Raw genomic sequence first — 20,242 nt, 5'->3', positions numbered from 1 at the left:
GGGGGGGGACCGGGACGCACCGGGGCGGGGCGTGGGGGGCCGTGGGGCGGCGCGGGGCTCCCGGAGGGCCGAGGGGCCCCGCGGGCCGCAGCGCAACGGCTCCGGATCGGGGGTGCCGGGGGGCAGCGGGGCCGCGGGCCCGGCCGGGACCCGGAGCGGCGGCGGCCGGGGCTGGGCCGGGCCCGGAGCGGGCCCCGCCGCCGTTACCGGGGCCGGGCCCGCGTTGCTGGGGGGGGCGGGGCCTCCGCCGCGCAACTCTCGCGAGAGCTGCCCGCGCGTTGCCGGGGAGACGGCGGCGCGGCCCCGGCCGCCATGGTGGGGACCGGGGCCGGGGCCGGGACGGGGGAACCGGGGGGGGGGGGCGGGACGGGGGGCCGGCGGTGGGGGAGCCCCGTGGGGTCCGGGCGCGGTGCCGAGGGGCCCCCGGTCCCCCCCCCGTCCCGGCGCTCCCTCCCCGCGTAACGCGCTCCGTGTCCTTCGTTTCCTCAGGCGCCCAAAAAGGCCGGGAGAAAGGGGAAGGGCGGCAAGGCCCCGGCCGTGGCGGACGCCTCGGGCCCCGAGGAGATGAGCAGGGAGCAGGTAACGGCCCGGCCCCGGGGCTGCCGCCTGTGGGGCGCTGCCGGCCGGGCGGGGGGGGTGGCGGGCGGCGGGGGCCGTGGGGACCCGCTCGGTGCCCGGTCCCGTGCCCGACTCACGGCGGGGCTGGGCCTGCGGCCCTCACAGAGCCCGCTCGGCGCTTCTGCTGCGGGGAGCAGCCCCCTCGGCACGCCCGTGCTGCTGTGCCACGGCCTGCTGCTCTCCTCCTTGGCCTCGCACCGTCTTTGCCCTCGTCCCTTAACCGTGGCGCCCTGCTCTCCCGTGTCAGCGTCCTGCTAGCGTGGAAATGCCCTGGGAAAGGTGCCTCTGATGGGGGTCCATTATTTGAGCAAGCGTTTTGTGGCGTTTCCTTCAGAAAGTGACCCGGCTGGCCAGTTCTGCTGGAATCGGTTTCCCTCCGCATTCAGTGCCTTTCTGGGGTGAGCGGGCTCATCTCCACGGGTGGCTGCACTTGTTCTCAGCCGTACGATCCCTCAGCCTGCAGCACTCTCAGCACGTCCCAAATCACGCTGTGCTAGGGGCAGGAGGCTTCCCTAGGGGCAGCGAGGGCAGGCCATGGCCGCCCAGCGTGGGCCTGTTGTGCTGGGTGCCTAACAAGCATAGGAGGGGACGGTCCTGACCTGGGCGATCGCACTCCCAGGAGAAGATCTTGCATGTCTCGGTATTATCTAGCATCTGAGAACGTGTTACTGGCGACTGGGAGACAGAATGCCCGAGCCCTGGCTGCTTAGGGTAGGAGGAGATTTTGTCGCTCCTTTTCCAGAGGCCAGTGGGTCACCGTCATGTCCTGGGCTCTCCCCACCCCATCCCCACTTTTTGTCCTCCCCTCCTCTGTCCCAGTAGAGGCTACCGTGTTCTGCAGGCTTACAACAGAGCTCACCACGGACATCTTCAGAAGAACTTTGGGTCGGCACGTTTTTGAGGGGAGCCGTCTGTCCCAGGCCTCCTTTTCCCACTACCTGCCTCCCTCTCTTGGCTTTGCAGCTGGGGGAGCACATCGTGCGTCTCCGGCAGGAGCTGGATCGGGAGCGGGAAGAGCGCAACTACTTCCAGCTGGAGCGCGACAAGATTCACACCTTCTGGGAGATCACCCGCCGGCAGCTGGAGGAGAAGAAAGCAGAGCTGCGTAACAAGGACCGCGAGATGGAGGAGGCGGAGGAGCGGCACCAAGTGGAGATCAAGGTGGGAGGATGAAACGGCTGGGACGTGTGCGTGCCCTGAGCCCTGGGTGAGAGGCAGCAGGTCCGAGGAGGTGAGGGACGGGGGCAGAGGAGGAGCTGGGCAGGATACAAGCCAGGAGCATCTCGGCCAATATCCCAGCTTCAGGTGTTTTCCTGCTGAAACCCGTCACCTGCTCTCTGGCCTGTCTCTAGGTTTACAAGCAGAAGGTGAAGCACTTGTTGTACGAGCACCAGGAAAACCTCACCGAGCTGAAGGCAGAGGGCACCCTGTCCATGAAGCGGGCCCAGAAGGATCACTGGGCCCAGGAGATGGAGCTGCGCAAAGACATGCGCTCCTTAAAGGTGGAGCTGAAGGAGCAAGAGCTGGCCAACGAGGTGGCGGTGAAAAACATGCGCCTGGTAGGTGCCTGGCAGGGCAGCAGGGGCTGGAGCCGCATGTGAGGTGCCTCTGCCTCAGAGGGAAGCAGTGGGGCTGCTGTCTGAGCCCTCCCAGCCATGGTGTGTGAGCAGAAGACTGTCTCCTCTGCTGTCTTGGTGAGGTGGGAATGGGGTTTCCTGCAGATCCCGGTGTTGGATGTGCTTAGAGGCACTGGAAAGACAGCACAGAATCAGGGAGGAGGGCTTTCTGGGGCAATTTCTGTGAAATCCTTCCTACAGCAGGGCACTAGCATTGGCTCAAAGCCCCTGAGAACGGCTGGAGAACCTACTGTGCCACTTTGCTCAGATAACGTGGGGTTCATGCCGTGGTGGGAGCCTTTCCCAGGGAGCAGGACGGGTTTTGGCTGCCTGCTGGGGGGGCTCCTGGCTGCTGGAACCCAGGCCCCGTGGCTGGGCCGGGCCTGGAGGCCCGCGGGAACCTCGGGGACCGGGTTGTGTAGTGATGCAGTGACCTCAGGATTGAGTTGTCCGCCTCTCACATGAAACTTCTCCCTAACAGAAACAAGAGGAAGAGATCACGCGGCTGTGCAACGACTTCGAGAGACAAGTGAAAGGTCAGGCCGTGCTCAGGTCCCTGTGTCAGCACGCTGGGGAAGGCTCCTCCGAGCCCCACTGCACTCTTGGTTCCGTGGAGCAGAAAGGGGCTGCTTCCCCCTCCCGGTGCTCGCTCCCCGTGCCCACGGGCTGCCAGGCTGCGTGGCCAGCAGCGCTGCCTGAGCTGAACTCCCAGCCTGGTGGGGACGTGCCGTGGAAACGGGGCCGGGAGGGCCGCGAGGGCCGCCTGTCGCGCGAGCTGGAGGGTGGAGGCAGGGCTCTTGCTGCTGCCAGCCTGTGTCACTGAGCTCCGCTGCCTGGCTCGGCGGCTGGAGGAGCCCTCGCAGATGGAAGTCCTGGCTCCAGTGCCCCTCTCGGGGGACGCTTCAGGTTCTCACGGGCTGACTTGGAGCTTTTCCATGTCCTTCTTCCAGAATGCTATTTCTGGGCTCTACTCAGTCTGGTCCCAGCGTAACTGCTCTGTATGCTGGTGGCAGCTGCGGTGGGGCTGTTAACGAGTGCCTTGTCCTCGAGTGATGCTGCAGTGGGGTGCACTGGGCTGGTGCTCGCTAACACCAATGCTCTGGGCTGGTGCTTGCTGTCCTTACTCAGCCCCCTGTGCGCTTCCCCAGAGATTGAGGCCAAGTACAGCAAGAAGATGCAAGTGCTGCGGGACGAGCTTGACTTGCGCCGGAAGACTGAGATCCATGAGGTAGAGGAGAGGAAAAACAACCAGATCAGTGAACTGATGAAGAACCACGAGAAGGCCTTCAGTGAGATCAAGAACTACTACAACGATATCACCCTCAAAAACCTGGCGCTCATCAGCTTGCTCAAGGTACTGCCTGCCTGCTCCCTGACCCCGCTGCCGCAGCCCTGGCTTGTAGTGTCACCCGTCCACCATGGGGCTGCTCCTGTGAGGGCTTCACCCGGATCTGGCCAGCTCCCTGGCGGAGGTGCTGGTGCTGTTGTTCTCCTGCACACCATTAACACACAAAGCCCTCGTGCACAAGGAGATGTGGCCTGCTGGGCCAGCGGTGGGAGGGTGTCCCGACAGCACGAGGAGCTGGGCAGACCCTGCTGCACAGCCCCTCCGGGAGCCAGCGCTCATCTTCCCAAGAACAGGAGCAGATGGAGGAGATGAAGAAGAGAGAGAATCAGCTGGAAAAGGAGAAGGCAGACGTGCTGCTCCAGAACAAGCAACTGAAGGAGCCCCTGCAGCAGGCCCAGGAGCAGGTGTCTGAGCTGCAGAAGAAGTTGGCCCACTATGACATGGACAAGGAGGCTCTGACGGTGAGTCGCCAGCCCTGCTGTGAGCCCCTTTCTATTCTTCCCTGAGTCACTGCAGCTGTTCCCTGAAGTGCAGTCGCTCAGCAGTGACCTCTGCCGCTCAGCAGAGAGCTCTTTGGCCAGATTGCTGAGCAAATGCCCCCGAGTCCCTTTCGGCTCAGTTGTGTGTAAGATCTCAGGTGGGACTCCAGGATTCTGTCAGGAAGAGAGAGAAGCAGCCCCTGCTGCAGAGAGGGGAGGGAGCAGCCGTGGGTGCAGCCTGCGTTTTCTCACCCCTCTCCCTTTGCTGGTCTCTCTCCTCCCTTGCCAGAACACGTACCACCCACCCCCCGGAGAAGCTTGCACTCTTTAACTGTCCCTTCCTGCTTGCAGAACACAAAAGCCCGTCTGAAAGTCATCCAGAAAGAACTGAAAGACCTTCAGTGGGAACACGAAGTGCTGGAGCAGCGGTTCAGTAAGGTGAGGGCTGCAGGTGGGTCTGGGCATCCAGTTTCCCTCTTTAAACAGGGTTAGGCACTGGGACTTAGCAGCGGCTGCCTACGCCGTGCTTAGCAAAGGGCTTTCCAAAGCCCTCATCTGGAGCCACGTGTTAGCTGCCGCTTCCAGCAAAGCTTATCGCGGCTCTGGCATCTCCCGTGCTCAGCAGACAGGCCCAGCCTTGTACTTTGCTGAGCAATCACGCGTGTGCTGATGGTCCCCCCCTGGCCCGCCGGTGACAGGCTGCGGTGCTGGGTCGCGAGAGGATCCGCATGGAGAGGCTCCCGCTGCAGTGGGGAGAGCCAGGGAGAGACTCCCTCGTTCTGCTGGTGCGTGGGTGTCGCTTCCCCTCTCGCCGTGCAGCCTCTTGAAGGAATGTTCTGTTGTCTGAATATCCTCCCAGACTCAGCCTCTCCCTTCCAGCTAACCCAGATAAATGTGTTGAGGCAGAACAGAGCTCATCTGCAATTCGTAGAAATCCCCAGGAATATGAACGTTGATCTGAGGCCTCGTTAACAATCCATCATTAAGGCAGCAACGTATTCAGTGCAGTCAGAAATAGGCTTTGGAGGAGAAATCCTAATTAGGACACTTATTAACTAGCTGTGAGCCAGGGACTCCTGCCAGCTGCAGGAAGGGGAGGAGGAGAGACCCCTGCATGCCGTGGGCCCCTCTCTGAGCTCTAAAGCAGTGCCTTGGGGCAGAGCACCGGGGAGCCTGGAGTCGGGGCCTGGCCAAGTGGAGAGGGGAGCCTGCGCTGCTTGGGGGGGGCAGCGGGGGCCCATTTTGCTCCCGGCAGGGGCCCAGGAAGGGGGAGGTTTGCGGGGAGCCGAGCTGTTTGGAGGAGAGGTACCTGGGCTACACCGGGGTTTGAACAGCAGGGGCTGTACCGGGGCGGGTGCTGGTGGACGGGGTTCCTGCTGCTGGGGGCGTCCCGTGCCGGGGGACGGGGGCAGCAGAGCTGCAGGTGCCGAGGAGGTGCCAGCGCAGCAGGAGGGGGGAAAGCTGCGCTCCGGCACCTGCGTTCCCCGCGGGGTGCAGGTGCTGTGGGGACCGGTCCAGCTCTCGCTGGAGCAGGCAGGGCTGAGCGGCAGGGCCTGTTTGCTCCCAGCCCTGGGCGGCTGCCAGCGAGGGGGGTCCCGGGGGCGGCGTGAAGCCGTGCCGTGTTTTCGGAGCAGGTGCAGGCGGAGCGAGATGAGCTCTACCAGAAGTTCACCAAAGCCATTAACGAGGTGCAGCAGAAGACGGGCTTCAAGAACCTGCTCCTGGAGCGCAAGCTGAAGGGACTCCTCGACATCCTGGAGAAGAAGGAGGTGGAGCTCAGCGAGGTCTTTGCAGCCTCCAACCTCGACCCGGGCGCCCTCTCCTTGGTCTCCCACAAGCTGGAGGTACCGTGTGCTGCCGCAGGGCCCTACGGAAGCAGTTCTCCCAGCAGGGCTGGCTCTTGAGGGGCAGAGCCTGCTCTGGGGCAGACCTTGGAGTGCGTGAGCGTGGCTAGGTGCTTCGTTCTGGGCAGTGCCAGGGCAGACCCAGGCCGTGTGGCAGGAAACGGAGTCCCCATCCTCCCTGCACCACGGGTATCTGCCCAGGTGGCCAGTCCCCAGCCCTGGGACGCTGCGACAAGCACCTCGGCCTGCTCGGGTGCTGAATGCCCCGTGTGAAGGGCCTGTAACTGTCGTGTCAGTCGTTCCCGGCACTCCCAGGGCTGTGCGCGGTGCCGCAGGGCACTCCGGCTCTCCCTCGAGAGCGAGGCGTGTGGGCGTAGGCGTTTGGCGCTGATCTCTCCCTCAGGTGAAGTCTGTTTGAAGGAGGATGGCCCCGGGCAGGGCAGTGCTCACCAGGTTTCTGTGCTGGCAGGTGGCTCCCGAGCGTACCGCTGAGCAGCAGGCCGCGAGCGGGGCCTGTGAGCGACCCGGGGCGCTCCGATTGCGGGGAGCCACCGCTGGTGAACCTTGCCCATGCTCCTCTCCCGGCCTCTCTGGCCGCAGAGGCAGCGCAGGCTGGATCCCAGAGGCTCTGCAATGTCTGGCGTGCTAAAAATACCTAGGCAGAAAGCCTCAGCACGGTGCGGCGGCTCGGAGACCCACATTCCTGGAGCGTGCAGCAGCAGTAACTGGAGAAGCAGCATTTGTTTCAGGCTGGCTGGAGACGGGACGCAGGTTCCCTCCCCAGCTCGGCCACTGCTTCCCTGGTGCCCTCCTGCTCGCACCGTGCCACCTGCCCCATCCAGGGCCCGTCTGTGCTGGGCGGCAGCGGTGCTCGTGGACTCCCCCTTGCCAGGGCACCTTGGGGATGAGCACGGCAGCGGCCCCGGGCTCCCGGTCGGTACGACAGGCCAGCAGATGTGTCACCTACCGGCAGGTGCCACAGCAGCACGTTGGGAAACATTCCTGGGAAGGCGTCAAGGCGCCGCTGTCTCCCGCAGCTGCTGGGGTCCCTGAATTCCTTTGCTCAGCTGCCTCCAGCCACCGGCGCCTTCTTGGGGAGGCTCTCCCTGTAATTCCCTTGGTGCCGTGACGGCGGGGAGGTGCTGCGGGAGCGGGTGCTGCCGTCCGCCCCCGCTGGCAGCAGGGCAGGTGATGCTGGTGGCAGGGCTGAGCTGGCATTCGTGCTCTCGGTCTGGCAGGTCCCTGGGCCTTGCCTCTGCCCCAGGGCTGGCAGCGCCGGCCCCACGGGGACGGGGCGGTGGCCGCCTGCCCGGCTGTGCCGCGAGCTGCTCTGCTTCAGCCGTGTCCCGGTGCCAGCCCGGCAGCCGCTGCTCCGTGTGCTGTGCTGCATGCTCCGGCCTGCGGCACGGCCCCAGGTCGATGCGCCCTCGGTGCCAGGCAGCCAAAGCCCTAACGCGCCGCCTCCCCTTGCAGGACGTGCTCAAGTCCAAGAACACCACCATCGAGGACCTGCAGTTCCAGCTGGCCCGAGTCTGCAAGGTGAGGAAGGGGTTGGGGCATGCGGTGTGAGCCCTGGGGCCGGCCTCGCGCCGAGGGAAGGGAACTCGCAGCGGGCCACCTGAGTTGCTTCATGCCCCGGACCGCTGGCCCAGGCTGCGTTGCTCCCCTGTTCCCTGACTTTCCCCTGCAAATCGAGGCCGGTTCGGGGGTCCCCACCCTGCGGGGGGCTGCGGGGACCCTGTGCCCAGGCAAGGAGGGGCTGGGCTGGGCTTCGGGCTGGCGGAGCAGAACGTGGAGCATTTCTCTTCCAGGCGCACAACGACATGCTGCAGACGCTGGAGGCGAAGCTGACGGCTTTTGGGATCCCGCTGGATAACCTGGGCTTCAAGCCCCTGGAGAGCCCGGTGCTGGGCCAGACGTTGGGGCAGGGCCCCGCGGGACTCGTGGCGGTGCCCACCTGACCCCAGGCAGCACCCACGGGTGCTGGCTGTGCTCAGGCGCTCCTGGGGCAGGGAGCAGGGCTGGGCCTGCCTCACGCCACCAGCATCCCACCCCAAGGAAGGTGATTTTTTTTTTCTTTGAGACTAAGGGTGCTGTTTGAATCCTTTAATGGTGTCAGTCGTGTGGTTCCCCCCCCAGCGAGCGGCGGCCCTGCAGGGAGGATGGGCCTTGCCCTAGCTGCCCCGGTACGTTGTGTAGGAGTAGGGGCTGATCAGCAGCGGGATGTGCAGCTTCTGGGCTGGGTCGGTGATGGTGAAGACGACCTAGGGGAGAGCAGAAAGGGGGTGAGGGGGAGAAAGCCCCAGCCACAAGCTGCCCCTGTCCCTCTCCCTATCATCTGGGGCCCCCTCCGAGCAGTGCAGCAGGAGGGGGATGAGGGGAGAGAGCTCCTGCAAGCATGGACACCGCCTCCAGCCCCCCTGCAGCTCCGGCCGTGACCAGGGCTGGCTCCCAGGGCCACCAGGAGCCCCGCGCTCCGCCCTTCGGCCAGGTACCTCCACGAAGGGGTAGAAGCTGGTGTGCCCCAGGCTCTGCCAGTACTCCCCCGTCTCGAAGCGCAGCTTGTAGGTGCCAGCCTTAGCCTGCCCCGGGGGCAGGAGGGGCAGGCAGCGCCCGTCCTCGTCTGTCCACCTGAAAACAGAAGGAGGCACAAGTCGGCTGGCCCTAAAAGCCTCCCCCCCATAGCTCTGTCAGCTGGGGGTCTCGGGGGGGGGGGGGGGACAGGGATGGGGCTGGGTGGTGCCAGCACCCTCTGCCGCCGCCTGCTCTCCTACCTCTGCGCCAGCTCCCTCCACTGCGCCCCCGGCTCCTGCAGCTGGGCCAGGCGGAGGGCGAGGCGGGCGGCGGGCAGCCCCGTGGCCGTGTTCAGCACGTGGGTGGTCAGGGAGCCGCGCGGCCTCTCCGTGCCTCCAACCTGCAGCAGGGGAGTGACAAGGGCTGGAGTGCTCCCCGGCAGCACTGCCCCACTGCCCCCCCCCCACCACGCTGCGCCTCCCAGCGCTCCACCCCGAGGAGTAATTATTTGGCACGGATAGCGGGGGGCTGAGGGGAACCCGGGGGGGCAGTGCCTGCCCGTGCCATGGGGCCAGCTGCCAGGTCCCAGGGGTGCACCCCGACGCTCCCAAGGGCTGCCTGCGTGCCCAGGGCCCCGCTGCTGCGCACGGCGTGGGCGCCCTGCCCGCCTTTCTGCCTGGAAGGAGGGCTGCCTGTCTGGGGGCTGCCGGGCTTCCCCGTTCAGCCCCGTGTCGGTGTGCACCGAGGGGCCACCGCGCGGGCTGGCCTGGCCCCCAGGGAGGAAGCGGCCACGTCCCTGTCGCCTTCCCGGCCTGCACCGATCGCGGTGTCACCACATCACGTGCGGCAGACGTTAACCCTGCAAGTGCTCCGGCGCTGCCTGGGGCAGGCAGCCAGCACGGGGTCGGGGCGCTGCCCCTGGCCGTGCTGGGTGGGGTGAGACCCCCAGAGCTGCCGCAGCTGCTCCTCTGGGGCTGCCCCAAGTGCCTGCCCCTAGCCCAGGGCCGTCTGCGGGCTTTGGCTTCCCAGACCTTCAGGAGGTACAACAGCAAGCGAGGGCTCCCGGTGGCTTACCTGCGTCTCCTCCATCCTGCTCTGCCAGGTCCCCGTACCCGGTGCCAGCCCGCAGGCTGCCATCCCCTGCCCCGGACACCTTCCCCAGGGAGCTGCCGGGGCTGGCGCCGCTACCCCAGCACGCTCCTCCCCGGCTGGGCCGGCCGTGCAGGCGGCTCCCCCCGCAGCCGGCACACCCCGGTGCCCCGACGGCACCCGTGCTCTGGCGGCACCGCAGCCCCGGGGGCTGGCGGACCCAAGTCCGGCTGGATTTTGGGGATTTTTTTGGCAACCGGGACTGGTTGAGCCACAGTGGAGCTGCCGCCGGCCCAGCCTCCCCCTGCCAAGAGCCCAGAGCGCGTGAGCGGGGACGGGCACGTGGAGGCTGCGAGGAGCAGTCAGCAGGATCACTGCGGGCAAGCCGTGCTCGTCCAACCTGCCTGCCTCCCGGGGGGCAGCCGCCCGCGGGACGGAGCCCGGCTCCCCTCCTGCACCACTGGGAGGGCCCGGCGCCTCCTCTGCGTGCCGATAACAGGGGTGGCAATGGCTTGGAGCCCGTGTCCGTCCCTGTGAGCAGCCTGCACCTTCAGGGGCTCTTAGGGGACCACCTGCAGCGAGAGGCTGCTTTGCACCACGGTGCCCGAGCGGGCGGTGAAAGCTACGGGGAGCGCAGAGGCTGAGCGCATGGGGCAGGGGGGGCCGTGCCCAGGACAAGGCTCATCTGCACCTCCAGCCCTGCTGAGGCCATGGAGATCACCCAGGTGAGGGGGGGACAGGGACGGTCACCTCGATGTGGGGGGCGAGGGGGAGAGGGGAAATCGACTCCCCGGAGCGGGCTCGAGTAGGGGAGACAGGTACCATGGTGAAGCTGAAGACGGGAATGTTGTCGATGGCATCCCTGATCTCGACGATGGCCGTGGCAGTGAACGCTCTCTGCTGACAGTTTTCGGCTGCCCCTTCGCACTCGTACACCTGGGCTTTGACTTGTGTCACCTGCGCCTTGCCCTGGCTGTCCGTCAGCCTCAGGAAGATGCTGTACTCCCCCGGCTCCAGCTCCTTCTGCAGTTTCAGGACCAGCGAGTCTTGTGCGGGAGAGAGAGGGCTTGGGGTCAAGGTGGGTCCCGGCTCCCACATTTGGGGACACCCTCAGCACCCGCAGGGCTTTGCCACGTGGCAGTACCCCATCACGGGGACCGGTAGGAGCTCCAGTGCCAGTGGCATGCAGGGTGGCTCAGAGAGATCCGGCTAGGATGTGGCCCTTGCTCAGTGTCCCCCCACTGCCCTGCGCCACAGGCGGGTGGCTGGGACGGACCCCACGGCACCTACCTTGGCCGGACACCTTGACGGTCCAGTTGGTGCTGGAGCCGTGCTCCAGCGCTGCCTCGAAGGGGTACGTGTTTGGGGGCAGGTCCTTGTCGACAATGGTCAGCGTCTGCTCCTCAGGCTGCCGGCTGCAGATGTCAAAGATCCGGGGCTCCGGCGTGGGCCCGTTGTCGTTCACATCCTGGAGGAGCAGCAGCAGCGTCCCCGTGCCAGTTGCGTCCGGCACCCCTGCAGAGCTGGCTGTTAGCGAGGCGCGCGGAACCCGTCCCCGTGCCCTGCGCGGCCGCCCCGCAGCCCCCGGCTCCCTGCAGCGTGGCGCGTCCTCACCGTTGTCCACGGCCAGGACGATGGCCTTGTAGGTGCTGTTGATGGCGTGCACCGACTCCCGGTCCAGCGGCTGGACGGCCGTGACGATGCCGTTCTCGGGGTGGATGGCCAGCCACCCCGCGGGGTCGCTGCCCATGCGGTACCTGGGCAAGCGAGGGTCAGCGGGGGGGCTCCGTGCCCACCCTGGCCCGTGCGGCCAGGTGGGAAGGGGCACGCAGCCCTCGCGCCCCCGCCGCCACCCCCACTCACGTGATCTTGTTCCTCTGATCCTTGTCGGGGTCCTGGGCTGTGTAGGATGTGACCTCGTGCCCCACCGGCAGGTCCTCCGACACCTCCACCCTCTTGACAGGGGGCACGAAGACCGGGGGCTCGTTCACATCCCTGACGAGCACCAGGACGCTGGCCGAGGAGAGCCCGAGGGACACGGAGAGGGGGACTTTGTTCTCCACCGTCACCACGAGGTCGTAGCGGCTCCTGGTCTCGTAGTCCAGGCCCTGGAGGTCGGCAGAGAAGAGCTGGGCTGGAACAAGCGCCGGCGGGGACGCGGCGTGCACGAGGCAGCCCTGCAGCGCCACGACCCACCTTGGCGGTTCTCAGGATGCCGTCGTTGGTGTTGGGGTCGGTGGCGATGCTGAAGGCGCCGTCCTGGTCTCCGCTCTTGATGCGGTAGACGGCTTGCCAGGCCGGGGAGCCCGGCATGTCCAGGTCCGTCACGTGCAGCCTGGCCACCTCCAGCCCCACCTCGTTCTCGTCCACCGTCCCCTCGTACTGTGAGAGGGGGCACAGGGGCGGTCACCTCATGTGGGGGCCGGGGGAGTGGGGGAAGCGACTCGCGGGAGCCGGCTCGGGTGCGGGAGACGGGTACCATGGTGGGGTCGAAGACGGGAATGTTGTCGTTGGCATCCGTGACCTCGATGACGGCCGTGGCGGTGGTGGACAGCCCCCTGCCCTCCTGGTCCGTGGCCTGGACGACCAGCGTGTAGTTGGGGGTGGCCTGCAAGCAGAGCGCACCGCGGTCAGAGGCGCCCCGCTCCCCGCAGCCGGTCCCACCGCGGGGCGCGGGTGCCGGCACGCGGCGCCCACCAGGCGCCCACCTCCCGGTCCAGCCCCGTGCCGAGGACGCTGATGACGCCCTTCTGGGGGTCGATGGTGAACATCTGGTGGTGCGGGCGCGGCGGCTCCTGGCTGACGATGGAGTAGCTGATGATGCCGTTGTCCACGTTCACCGCGTCGTCCGCGTCCGTGGCGTTCACGGTCATCACGGAGGTGCCTGGCACGGGGACGAGCCGGGGAGACGTCACTCACGGGACGAGCCCCGCGGGTGCTGCCGTCGGCCCGGCGCAGCTCCGGCCCGGGGCTCTGCAGCCCCCCTGCCCCCAGCCCCGCGCACCCGGCTTCGCGTTCTCCTCGATGTAGCCGACGAAGACCTGCTTGGTGAAGACGGGCTTGTTGTCGTTCTGGTCAGTCACCGTGATGATGATCTCCATGGGGTCCTCCACGGGCTGCCCGTTGGCCGACACGGCGTGGGAGAAGAGCTGCGAGGGCACCGTCAGTGGCACGGCCCCCTTGGGACCCCCCAGGTCCCCCCCCGCCCTGGCCCCCCACTCACGAAGTATTTCCCGATCTCCTCGCGGTCCAGCGGCTGCGTCACCTCCAGCCACCCCGTCTCACGCTCGATGGTGAAGACGCCCACGGGGGGGCTGTCCACCCCCTGCCCCGTGATGCTGTAGAAAACCTTGGTCTCCTTGTCCTTGTTGGATTTGATCTGGCGGCGAGGCGGGGGGCTGTTAGAGGGGGCCTGGCGCTCCGCAGAGGTACCCGCGTCCCCCCCGCGGCTGCTCAGCCCGGCCGCAGGGCACGGCGCTGGCTCAGCCCTCGTCCCCGCACCGTGGGGCTGCGTACCTGCACCAGCCTCATGGGGAAGGGCCCCCGGTGGTTCTCGAGGCAGTTGATGGGGGGGATGACCCAGTCCCTCTTCTGCCTTCGGAGGCCGGGGCCGGACTCGGGGAAGGCCACAACGTCCGCCTGGGTGCTGAGCACCGCGTCCTGAGGGATGGAGAGCAGCGGGAGGGCAGCAGGGCTGTGCTGTGTGGGTTTCCTCTCCCCTCCTCGTGGCCCCTCGCCGATGCGCAGCAGCCCCCAGCCCCCAGAGCGCCCTACCTGCAGGAGGAGGAGGAGGAGGAGGAGGAGGGCGCAGGGTGACATGGCTCCAGCCACTCTGGGTGCTTCGAGCGCTGAACAGGGCCAGGTCCCTGCCCTTGGACTGTGACCCTGGCAAAGTTTCCGGCAACGCCCACGTGGGTGCCAGTGCAGGGGGTGCCAGCCCCCGGCCCCACTGCCGCCCCCGGCCCCACAGCCTGCCTGGGGAGGATCGGGGCGCGGGGCCGTGCAGGCGGGTGCATGTTCCCGGGGGGTGCCCAGCCCCCGGCAGCCCCCGTTGGGACGGCGGCTCCGTGCTGCGCCTCACCTCTCAGCCCCCTGGAGCGGGGGGGCCGCGGCTCTCCACCTCCCACCGCCGGGCACCGGGCACCGGCTGCCGCTGCCCCAACCGGGTGCGCGAGGAGAGCCCGGGGGGGGGCGCACGGAGGTGCCGGGTGCTGCCTGCGGGGCCGCCCGGGGGTACCGGGGGAACGGCAGCGGTGAAACCGGGGAGGACCGGGGAGGGCCGGGGAGGTACGGAGGCACCGGGAGGGGCGCACGGGGGGACCGGGGACGGCTCGGCGGGGGAAGGCGGGTGCGGGGCGGGACCGGGCGGGGCGGGGCGGGACCGGGCCGGGCGGGGCGGGGCGGGGCGGGGCGGGGCGGGGGGGCCGGTCGGTACCTGCGCGGCCGCGGCCTCACCTGGAGCCGCGCGGAGCAGCGGGCGGGGGCGCGGCGCTCGGTAGCGGCGGGGCCATGCGGGGGTCGCGCTCCGGGCTCTGCCCGCTCCTCCTGCTCCTGCTCCTACCGGCTGCCGCCGCCCCGGCCCGGCCGTGCGCTCCCCCGGGGCCAGGTAAGCGGCGCCGTCGGGGCGCGGGGAGCATCACCGGGGCGCCGGGGGGGGCTGGGGCTCGGGGCGCCGCCACGCCGGGCGGCACCGGGGCGGCGGGGGCAGGTGGGTTGCTCCGGGCCGGGCTGGGGGCGGCGGAGAGCCCCCCCCCTTGCTGCGGTGCTCGGCCCGGTTCTCCCCTCTCGCCCCCCCAACTTGGGGGCCCGGCGCTACCGCGGTGCGGAGCTGGCCGGTGCCCCCCGGGGTGCGGGGCTGGGGCAGCGCTGCGGGGCTGCTGCGCTCCCCCCCGCCCCCCCACCGGGCCGTGGGCTCGCTCCTTTGCTCGCTGGCCGTGCCCCCGGCGTCGCGGGGCTGCCCCCTTCCAGGCCGTGGGATGGTCGTGGCCCCCCCTCCGCGGGCCGGGGGGGGCTGTGGCGGTGCCGCTCGGGCCCCGTCGGCTGATGCCGGCGCCTCCGGTCGGCGGAGAGCGGCTGGGAGCCGCCGGGCAGGGCGGGACCCCGCGGGTCGGTGCCAGGCGCCGGGCTGCCGCTGGGACCGGGCGCCCCGGGGCCCCCTTCTCCGGTACGGGCGGGGGGCTCGGGGGCACGGCGGGGCGGCAGGGGCCGGCTCCCGGTGCCGGCTCCCGGTGCCGGCGGGGCTGCCCGCCGTGTTTACTCGTCGGCATCCCCGGGGAACGGGGCTGCTCGGGAACCGCGGCCGCAGGCAGCGCTCCCCTAATGGCTGCGGAGCGCTGAAAGCTCTCGCCCTGAGAGCTCTCGCCGTGCCAGCCCTGACCTCAGCCCGCCCGGCTGCCGAGCGCCGCGGGCAGCTCCTGCCAGGCCGGGGCCGGGGGCAGGGGCTGTGGGGCCGGCCGGGGGGCTGCAGCCCCTCCGTGGGAGCCCGTGGCCGGGAGCCCACCCGGGCTCGGCTCCATCACCAGGCCCCACGGAGGCGGGCAGGGTGCCCAGGCGCTGCGTGGTGCCGAAGAACCCCGGGGGCATGGCGGGGGGAGCCTGGTGCTGGAGCGGGGCTGTGGACCCCAGCCCCACAGCAAGGGCTGGCTCCTTGTGCCCTGGCGTGGCCGTGGCCTTCATGGCGTGGCCGTAGCCATTCCAGCCCCAGCACCATCCCCGACCACCAGCCAGCGCTGCCCTGGAGGGGCTGCCAGGGCTGCCCTCCAGGTACCAGCTCTGCCCCAGCGTGGGGTCGAGGGGACCCCCCGGGGACCTGCTCCCCCAGCCCAGGACCTGCTACGCCCGCGGGGCACAGCTCTCCTCGCCCTGCTTCCATCTCTCGCCCTGCTCCTGGCAGCCTCTCGGCCAGTGTGGTCGGGGCAGGCTTAGCGCTGCTAATCCCCTAATCCTGCGGTGGTGCTGGGGGTGCTGGGGCTGGGCCCGGCATGGCGCGGGGACGCAGCATGGCTTTGGGTGCAGGGCCCTGCTGCAGTGCGGGTCCCAGCCTGGGGCGGAGGGGGGGGGGGGCAGAAGCAGGCGGTGACACACGGAGGTGGGAGGCGCGGGGCAGGGCCCTGCGTGCCCAGGAATTTCCCCGTCATCTCCGAAACAAAGCCAAAGCCGAGCTCCTGCCCGCCCCCAGTGCCGGGAACCACTCCGGCCTCCCCCTCCTGATCCTAATCCCCAGGGCTCAGCCGGGCTGGCCTGGCCGGGAGCTCCCAGGGCCACGCAGGGGGCATGTGGGGCTTGGGGACAGGCCCCAGCATGGCTGGGGTGGGGGCAGCAAGTTGGGTCCCCTCCCCGGCCACCCTGACCCCTCTCCCTCACAGCAGCCTTTGGGGATGGCACGATGCGGTATGAGGATGAGGAGCCCCATGCAGGAGCGGTGGCACCGAGGCACCCTGGGTGGCTGCCTGTGACTCCCCAGGACGCCACCAGCCAGCCGGTCCCCGTGCGGAGCCGGCGCTCCCTGCAGGTAACGCTCCCGGGCAGCCCCCCCCAGGCAAACACCCTCATCCCCCAGACCTTCCCCGTGTGGCTGCTCCCTCACCCTGCTCTCCTTCCCATCAGGAGGTCCCTGATGTCCCCGGCGCTCTGAGGAGGCAGAAGAGGGACTGGGTGATCCCTCCCATCAAGGTCCCTGAAAATGAGAGGGGCCCATTCCCCAAAAAGCTGGTTCAGGTACAGAGGGGGCCCGGAGGCATGGGTGGGTGCCCTGGGGTAGGGTGATGTTCTAGCTGCGCCCATCACCATTGCGTCTGGGCGGGCATCTGGAGCTGGGCATGGATGTGTGCGCCGAGGGCTGCAGAGGTGCTGGCCACGGGCGTGGGTCCCGCACCCAGGACAGGGTGCGGTGCCGTGGGGGGGCTGCCGAGCCCCAGCACTGAGCGCTGCGGCGCACCCTGCCAGATCAAATCCAACCGGGACCGGGAGGCGAAGATCTTCTACAGCATTACGGGGCAGGGGGCGGACACCCCCCCCGAGGGCATCTTCACTATCGAGAAAGAGACGGGCTGGATGAAGGTGACGCAGCCGCTGGACCGGGAGCACATGGACAAGTACCACGTAGGTGCCAGCTGGGGGACGGGACGCTGGGGCAGGCGCTGTGCCAGCTCTCTGCTCACCCCTCTGCCCCGCAGCTCTTCTCCCACGCCGTGTCCGAGAACGGCAAACCCGTGGAGGAGCCGATGGAGATCATAGTGACGGTGACAGACCAGAACGACAACAAGCCCCAGTTCACGCAGGAGGTGTTCAGGGGCTCTGTGCCCGAGGGTGCTTTGCCAGGTAGGGCCGGTGCCACGGTGGTTTGGGTGTGGCGTGGCCCCGTGGGGAAACTCTGCCTCCTGCTGGATATGTCCTTGGAGAGCCCCAGGACTGTTCCTCCTGGGGACAGGGGTGCCCTGTCCCTCCTTCACATGGATGCCCCATCCCACAGGCACCTCGGTGATGCAGGTGAATGCCACGGATGCAGATGATGCTGTGGAAACCTACAACGGTGTCCTTGCCTACTCCATCCTCAGCCAGGAGCCACGGGAGCCCCATCCCCACATGTTCACCATCAACAGGGCCACCGGCACCCTCAGCGTCATTGCCAGCGGCCTCGACCGTGAGGTGGGACCTGCGGCACCGTGCGGGTGGCGCTGGCACCGAGCGGGCTGCAGGGTGCTGATGGGTGTCTGTCTGCCCCCCGCAGCGCGTGCGGGAGTACACGCTGACTGTGCAGGCGGCTGACCTGGATGGCGAGGGGCTGACCACAACAGCACTGGCCGTGATTGAGATCACAGATGTGAATGACAATGCCCCCGAGTTTGACCCCAAAACGGTAACGTGGCTGTTGGGCGGGCAGGGTGGGCCAGGCACGGTGAGCTCGGTGCTGACGGTCCCCAATGCACAGTACGAGGCGGCCGTGCCGGAGAACGAGGCCGGGCTGGAGGTGGCCCGGCTGCTCACCACGGACCTGGACGAGCCCCAGACGGCGGCGTGGCGCGCCGTCTATTCCATCGTGCGCGGCAACGAGGGCAGCGCCTTCGCCATCACCACCGACCCTGCCAGCAACGAGGGCGTCCTGCGGACGGCCAAGGTGCGTGTCCCGCGCTCGTCCCTGCGGTGCGGCCACCCGCCCTGCGTGGTGCTGCCCGTCCCGTCCCCTCCTGCAGGCTCTGGACTACGAGGCCAAGCGGCAGTTTGTGCTCCACGTGGCCGTGGCGAACGAGGCCCCCTTCGCCGTCAAGCTGCCGACGGCCACAGCCACGGTGACGGTCAGCGTGGAGGATGTGAACGAGGCACCCGTCTTTGACCCCCCGGTGCGGCTCGCCCAGGTGGCGGAGGACGCTCCGCTGGGGCAGCCCCTCGCCTCCTACACGGCCCAGGACCCCGACAGAGCCCAGCGGCAGCACATCAAGTGAGTGGGGCTGGGGTTGGGGCTGGGGGGGGTCCTGCTGGCATGTCCCCATGGGACCAACCCCTCTGTCCCGCAGGTACGTGGTGGGCAGCGACCCTGCGGGCTGGCTGGCCGTGCACCCGGAGAACGGGCTCATCACGGCGCGGGACCACCTGGACCGCGAGTCGCCCTTTGCCAAGAACAGCACCTACACGGCCGTGCTGCTGGCCGTGGATGACGGTGAGGCGCGGTGGCCATGAAAGGAGCCCTTGTTCCTGCCGGGTGCTGTCCCACGTGAGGGACACGTGCTCCTGGTGTCACGGGGGTGCCGCATCCCGGCTCGCTCCCTTGGGCAGGGAGCGGTGCCCGTGTGGTCTGGTCCTTGGGGGTGGGAGGGAGACCCTGCTCTCGGGGTCCCTTGCCAGCCCTGCTCCTCTCGGCAGGATCTCCCCCCGCCACGGGCACTGGCACCCTGCTCCTCACCCTGCTGGACGTGAATGACCACGGCCCTGAGCCTGAGCCCCGCAACATCGTTGTCTGCAACCGCAGCCCCGTACCCCAGGTCCTCACCGTCATCGACAGGGACCTGCCCCCCAACACGGGTCCCTTCCGTGCCGAGCTGAGCCACGGCTCGGGGGACAGCTGGGCGGTGGAGGTTGGTGACACAGGTAACGCAGGGGCTGGGCACGATGGCTGCCTTAGCTGCCGTGGGGGTAGGCACCCCAGGTCACCCACGTCACTCATCTCACGCAGGCGACACCGTCACCTTGCGGCTGACGGAGCCGCTGGAGCAGGAGGAGTACAGCGTCTACCTGCGGCTCTTCGACCGCCAGGGCAAGGACCAGGTCACCGTCATCAAGGCGCAAGTGTGCGACTGCCAGGGGCGGGTGGAGAGCTGCGCCTACGAGCCGCAGACGGCCAGCGGCGTGCCCATCATCCTCGCCGTCCTGGGCGCCCTCCTGGCCTTTCTGAGTGAGTGGGGGTGGGGAAGGGACTGAACCCCACCTGTGGGTGCAGGGGTCCCCCCACTGATGCCGCTCCTCTCCTGCAGTCATCCTGCTGCTGCTGCTGCTCTTTGTGAGGAGGAGGAAGGTGGTGAAGGAGCCGCTGCTGCTGCCTGAGGATGACACGCGGGACAATGTCTTCTACTACGGGGAGGAGGGCGGGGGCGAGGAGGACCAGGTGGGTGCTGGGGAGGGGGATCCCTGTGCCACCGTGGGCTGGCTTGACCCCACGCTGTCCCCACGCAGGACTACGACCTGAGCCAGCTGCACCGCGGCCTGGATGCCCGCCCCGAGGTGATCCGCAACGACGTGGCCCCCCCGCTGATGGCGGCCCCCCAGTACCGGCCCCGGCCCGCCAACCCCGAGGACATCGGCACCTTCATCGACGAGGTGAGCCCCTTCCCCTGCTGCGGGGCCCTGGGGCAGCTCCAGCCCCCGCTGAGCTCCTCCTCTGCCCCCCCAGAACCTGAAGGCGGCTGACACGGACCCCACGGCCCCCCCCTACGACTCCCTGCTGGTGTTCGACTACGAGGGCAGCGGTTCGGAGGCCGTCTCGCTCAGCTCCCTCAACTCCTCCGACTCCGACCAGGACCAGGACTACGACTACCTCAACGAATGGGGCAACCGCTTCAAGAAGCTGGCGGAGCTCTACGGCGGCGGGGAGGATGATGAGTAGGGCCCCCCCCGGCCCCCCGTGCTGCTGCTCCTGCTGCCGAAAGCCTTACCCCTGCCTGTGCCTTGGGGCCGGCGCTGCCCCCTCCCTCCCGCACTCCCTGTGATGCCTTCTGCGTCCGCTGAAGCGGCCTCAGCTTCCTCCTGTGTATTTTTTAATGAAATAAATGTAGTGTGATGATACAGATGGGCTAAGCTGGGTTATGTAGAAGTTTTAATAAAGGACGTGGATTTCTTTTTTAGATCCTCCTGTCTCTGTGTAGTTTTGTGGCCCTGGAGAAGTGCCGGCGGGCCCTGCTCTCCTCCTGCCTCCCCAAGCACTGTTTGGCTGGGGACCTGCAGCATCACCACCGGGGTGCAGCCCCCCCCAGGCAGTGGGGTCTCTCCCCAGAGCTGTCCCCGTCCCCATGGGGGGGGACAAAGTGGATCCTAGGAAAGCAGGTGATGGTGCTGGGAGGGCATGGGGCCAGCCCAAGGGTGTCTTATGTCCCCCTGCCATCCCCACGCACACCGTGCTGGCATCCTTGGGCAGGGCTGGTCCCTGAGCTCCCCATCCCCAGCGCCCCCCCCCCCCCGCTGCCCGCAATCAGCAATAAGCGCTAACAGCGCTGCAGTAACGGAGCCGAGAGCTTCCCCTGGGGC

The 20,242-nt window shown here is 68.3% G+C and overlaps 3 protein-coding genes across 5 annotated transcripts; 2 read left to right on the top strand and 1 right to left on the bottom strand.

The window, feature by feature from the left end:
• Positions 1 to 12: 12 nt before the first annotated feature.
• On the top strand, positions 13 to 8,015 carry DRC4 (dynein regulatory complex subunit 4). 2 transcript variants are annotated; one of them, XM_080552125.1, is made up of 12 exons: positions 13 to 315; positions 490 to 579; positions 1,582 to 1,779; positions 1,971 to 2,177; positions 2,716 to 2,770; positions 3,383 to 3,588; positions 3,876 to 4,043; positions 4,413 to 4,499; positions 4,760 to 4,846; positions 5,696 to 5,905; positions 7,379 to 7,444; positions 7,717 to 8,015. In XM_080552125.1, the coding sequence occupies exons 1-12, from the start codon at positions 313 to 315 to the stop codon at positions 7,864 to 7,866; spliced, it is 1,527 nt and encodes a 508-aa protein (XP_080408251.1). In that variant the 5' UTR covers positions 13 to 312; the 3' UTR covers positions 7,867 to 8,015. The 2 variants fall into 2 exon arrangements, with proteins under 2 accessions (XP_080408251.1, XP_080408252.1); XM_080552126.1 differs by lacking the exon at positions 4,760 to 4,846 and having other exon boundaries at positions 248 to 315.
• On the bottom strand, positions 7,997 to 13,835 carry LOC308176431 (cadherin-1-like). Its single transcript, XM_080552124.1, has 15 exons — positions 13,590 to 13,835; positions 13,283 to 13,393; positions 13,025 to 13,168; positions 12,732 to 12,887; positions 12,513 to 12,657; positions 12,217 to 12,392; positions 11,988 to 12,116; positions 11,705 to 11,890; positions 11,372 to 11,616; positions 11,123 to 11,265; positions 10,799 to 11,023; positions 10,331 to 10,554; positions 8,680 to 8,819; positions 8,401 to 8,536; positions 7,997 to 8,169 (listed from the first exon to the last, which is right to left on the bottom strand). The coding sequence occupies exons 2-15, from the start codon at positions 13,325 to 13,327 to the stop codon at positions 8,080 to 8,082; spliced, it is 2,184 nt and encodes a 727-aa protein (XP_080408250.1). The 5' UTR covers positions 13,328 to 13,393; positions 13,590 to 13,835; the 3' UTR covers positions 7,997 to 8,079.
• An 82-nt stretch (positions 13,836 to 13,917) lies between these two features.
• Positions 13,918 to 19,842, top strand: CDH3 (cadherin 3). Of its 2 annotated transcripts, none has more exons than XM_080552122.1 (15): positions 13,918 to 14,114; positions 15,874 to 16,019; positions 16,115 to 16,225; positions 16,454 to 16,609; positions 16,684 to 16,828; positions 16,980 to 17,155; positions 17,238 to 17,366; positions 17,439 to 17,624; positions 17,701 to 17,945; positions 18,022 to 18,164; positions 18,368 to 18,592; positions 18,678 to 18,896; positions 18,976 to 19,106; positions 19,175 to 19,318; positions 19,392 to 19,842. In XM_080552122.1, the coding sequence occupies exons 1-15, from the start codon at positions 14,018 to 14,020 to the stop codon at positions 19,602 to 19,604; spliced, it is 2,466 nt and encodes an 821-aa protein (XP_080408248.1). In that variant the 5' UTR covers positions 13,918 to 14,017; the 3' UTR covers positions 19,605 to 19,842. The 2 variants fall into 2 exon arrangements, with proteins under 2 accessions (XP_080408248.1, XP_080408249.1); XM_080552123.1 differs by having other exon boundaries at positions 13,925 to 14,114; positions 15,877 to 16,019.
• The last annotated feature ends 400 nt before the right edge of the window (positions 19,843 to 20,242 follow it).

Source organism: Anser brachyrhynchus, assembly GCF_964034855.1.
Source record: "Anser brachyrhynchus genome assembly, chromosome: 12".
NCBI classification, from domain to species: domain Eukaryota; kingdom Metazoa; phylum Chordata; class Aves; order Anseriformes; family Anatidae; genus Anser; species Anser brachyrhynchus.
Note: the sequence above shows the minus strand (reverse complement) of the source record. Positions and strands in the feature narration are given on the sequence as shown.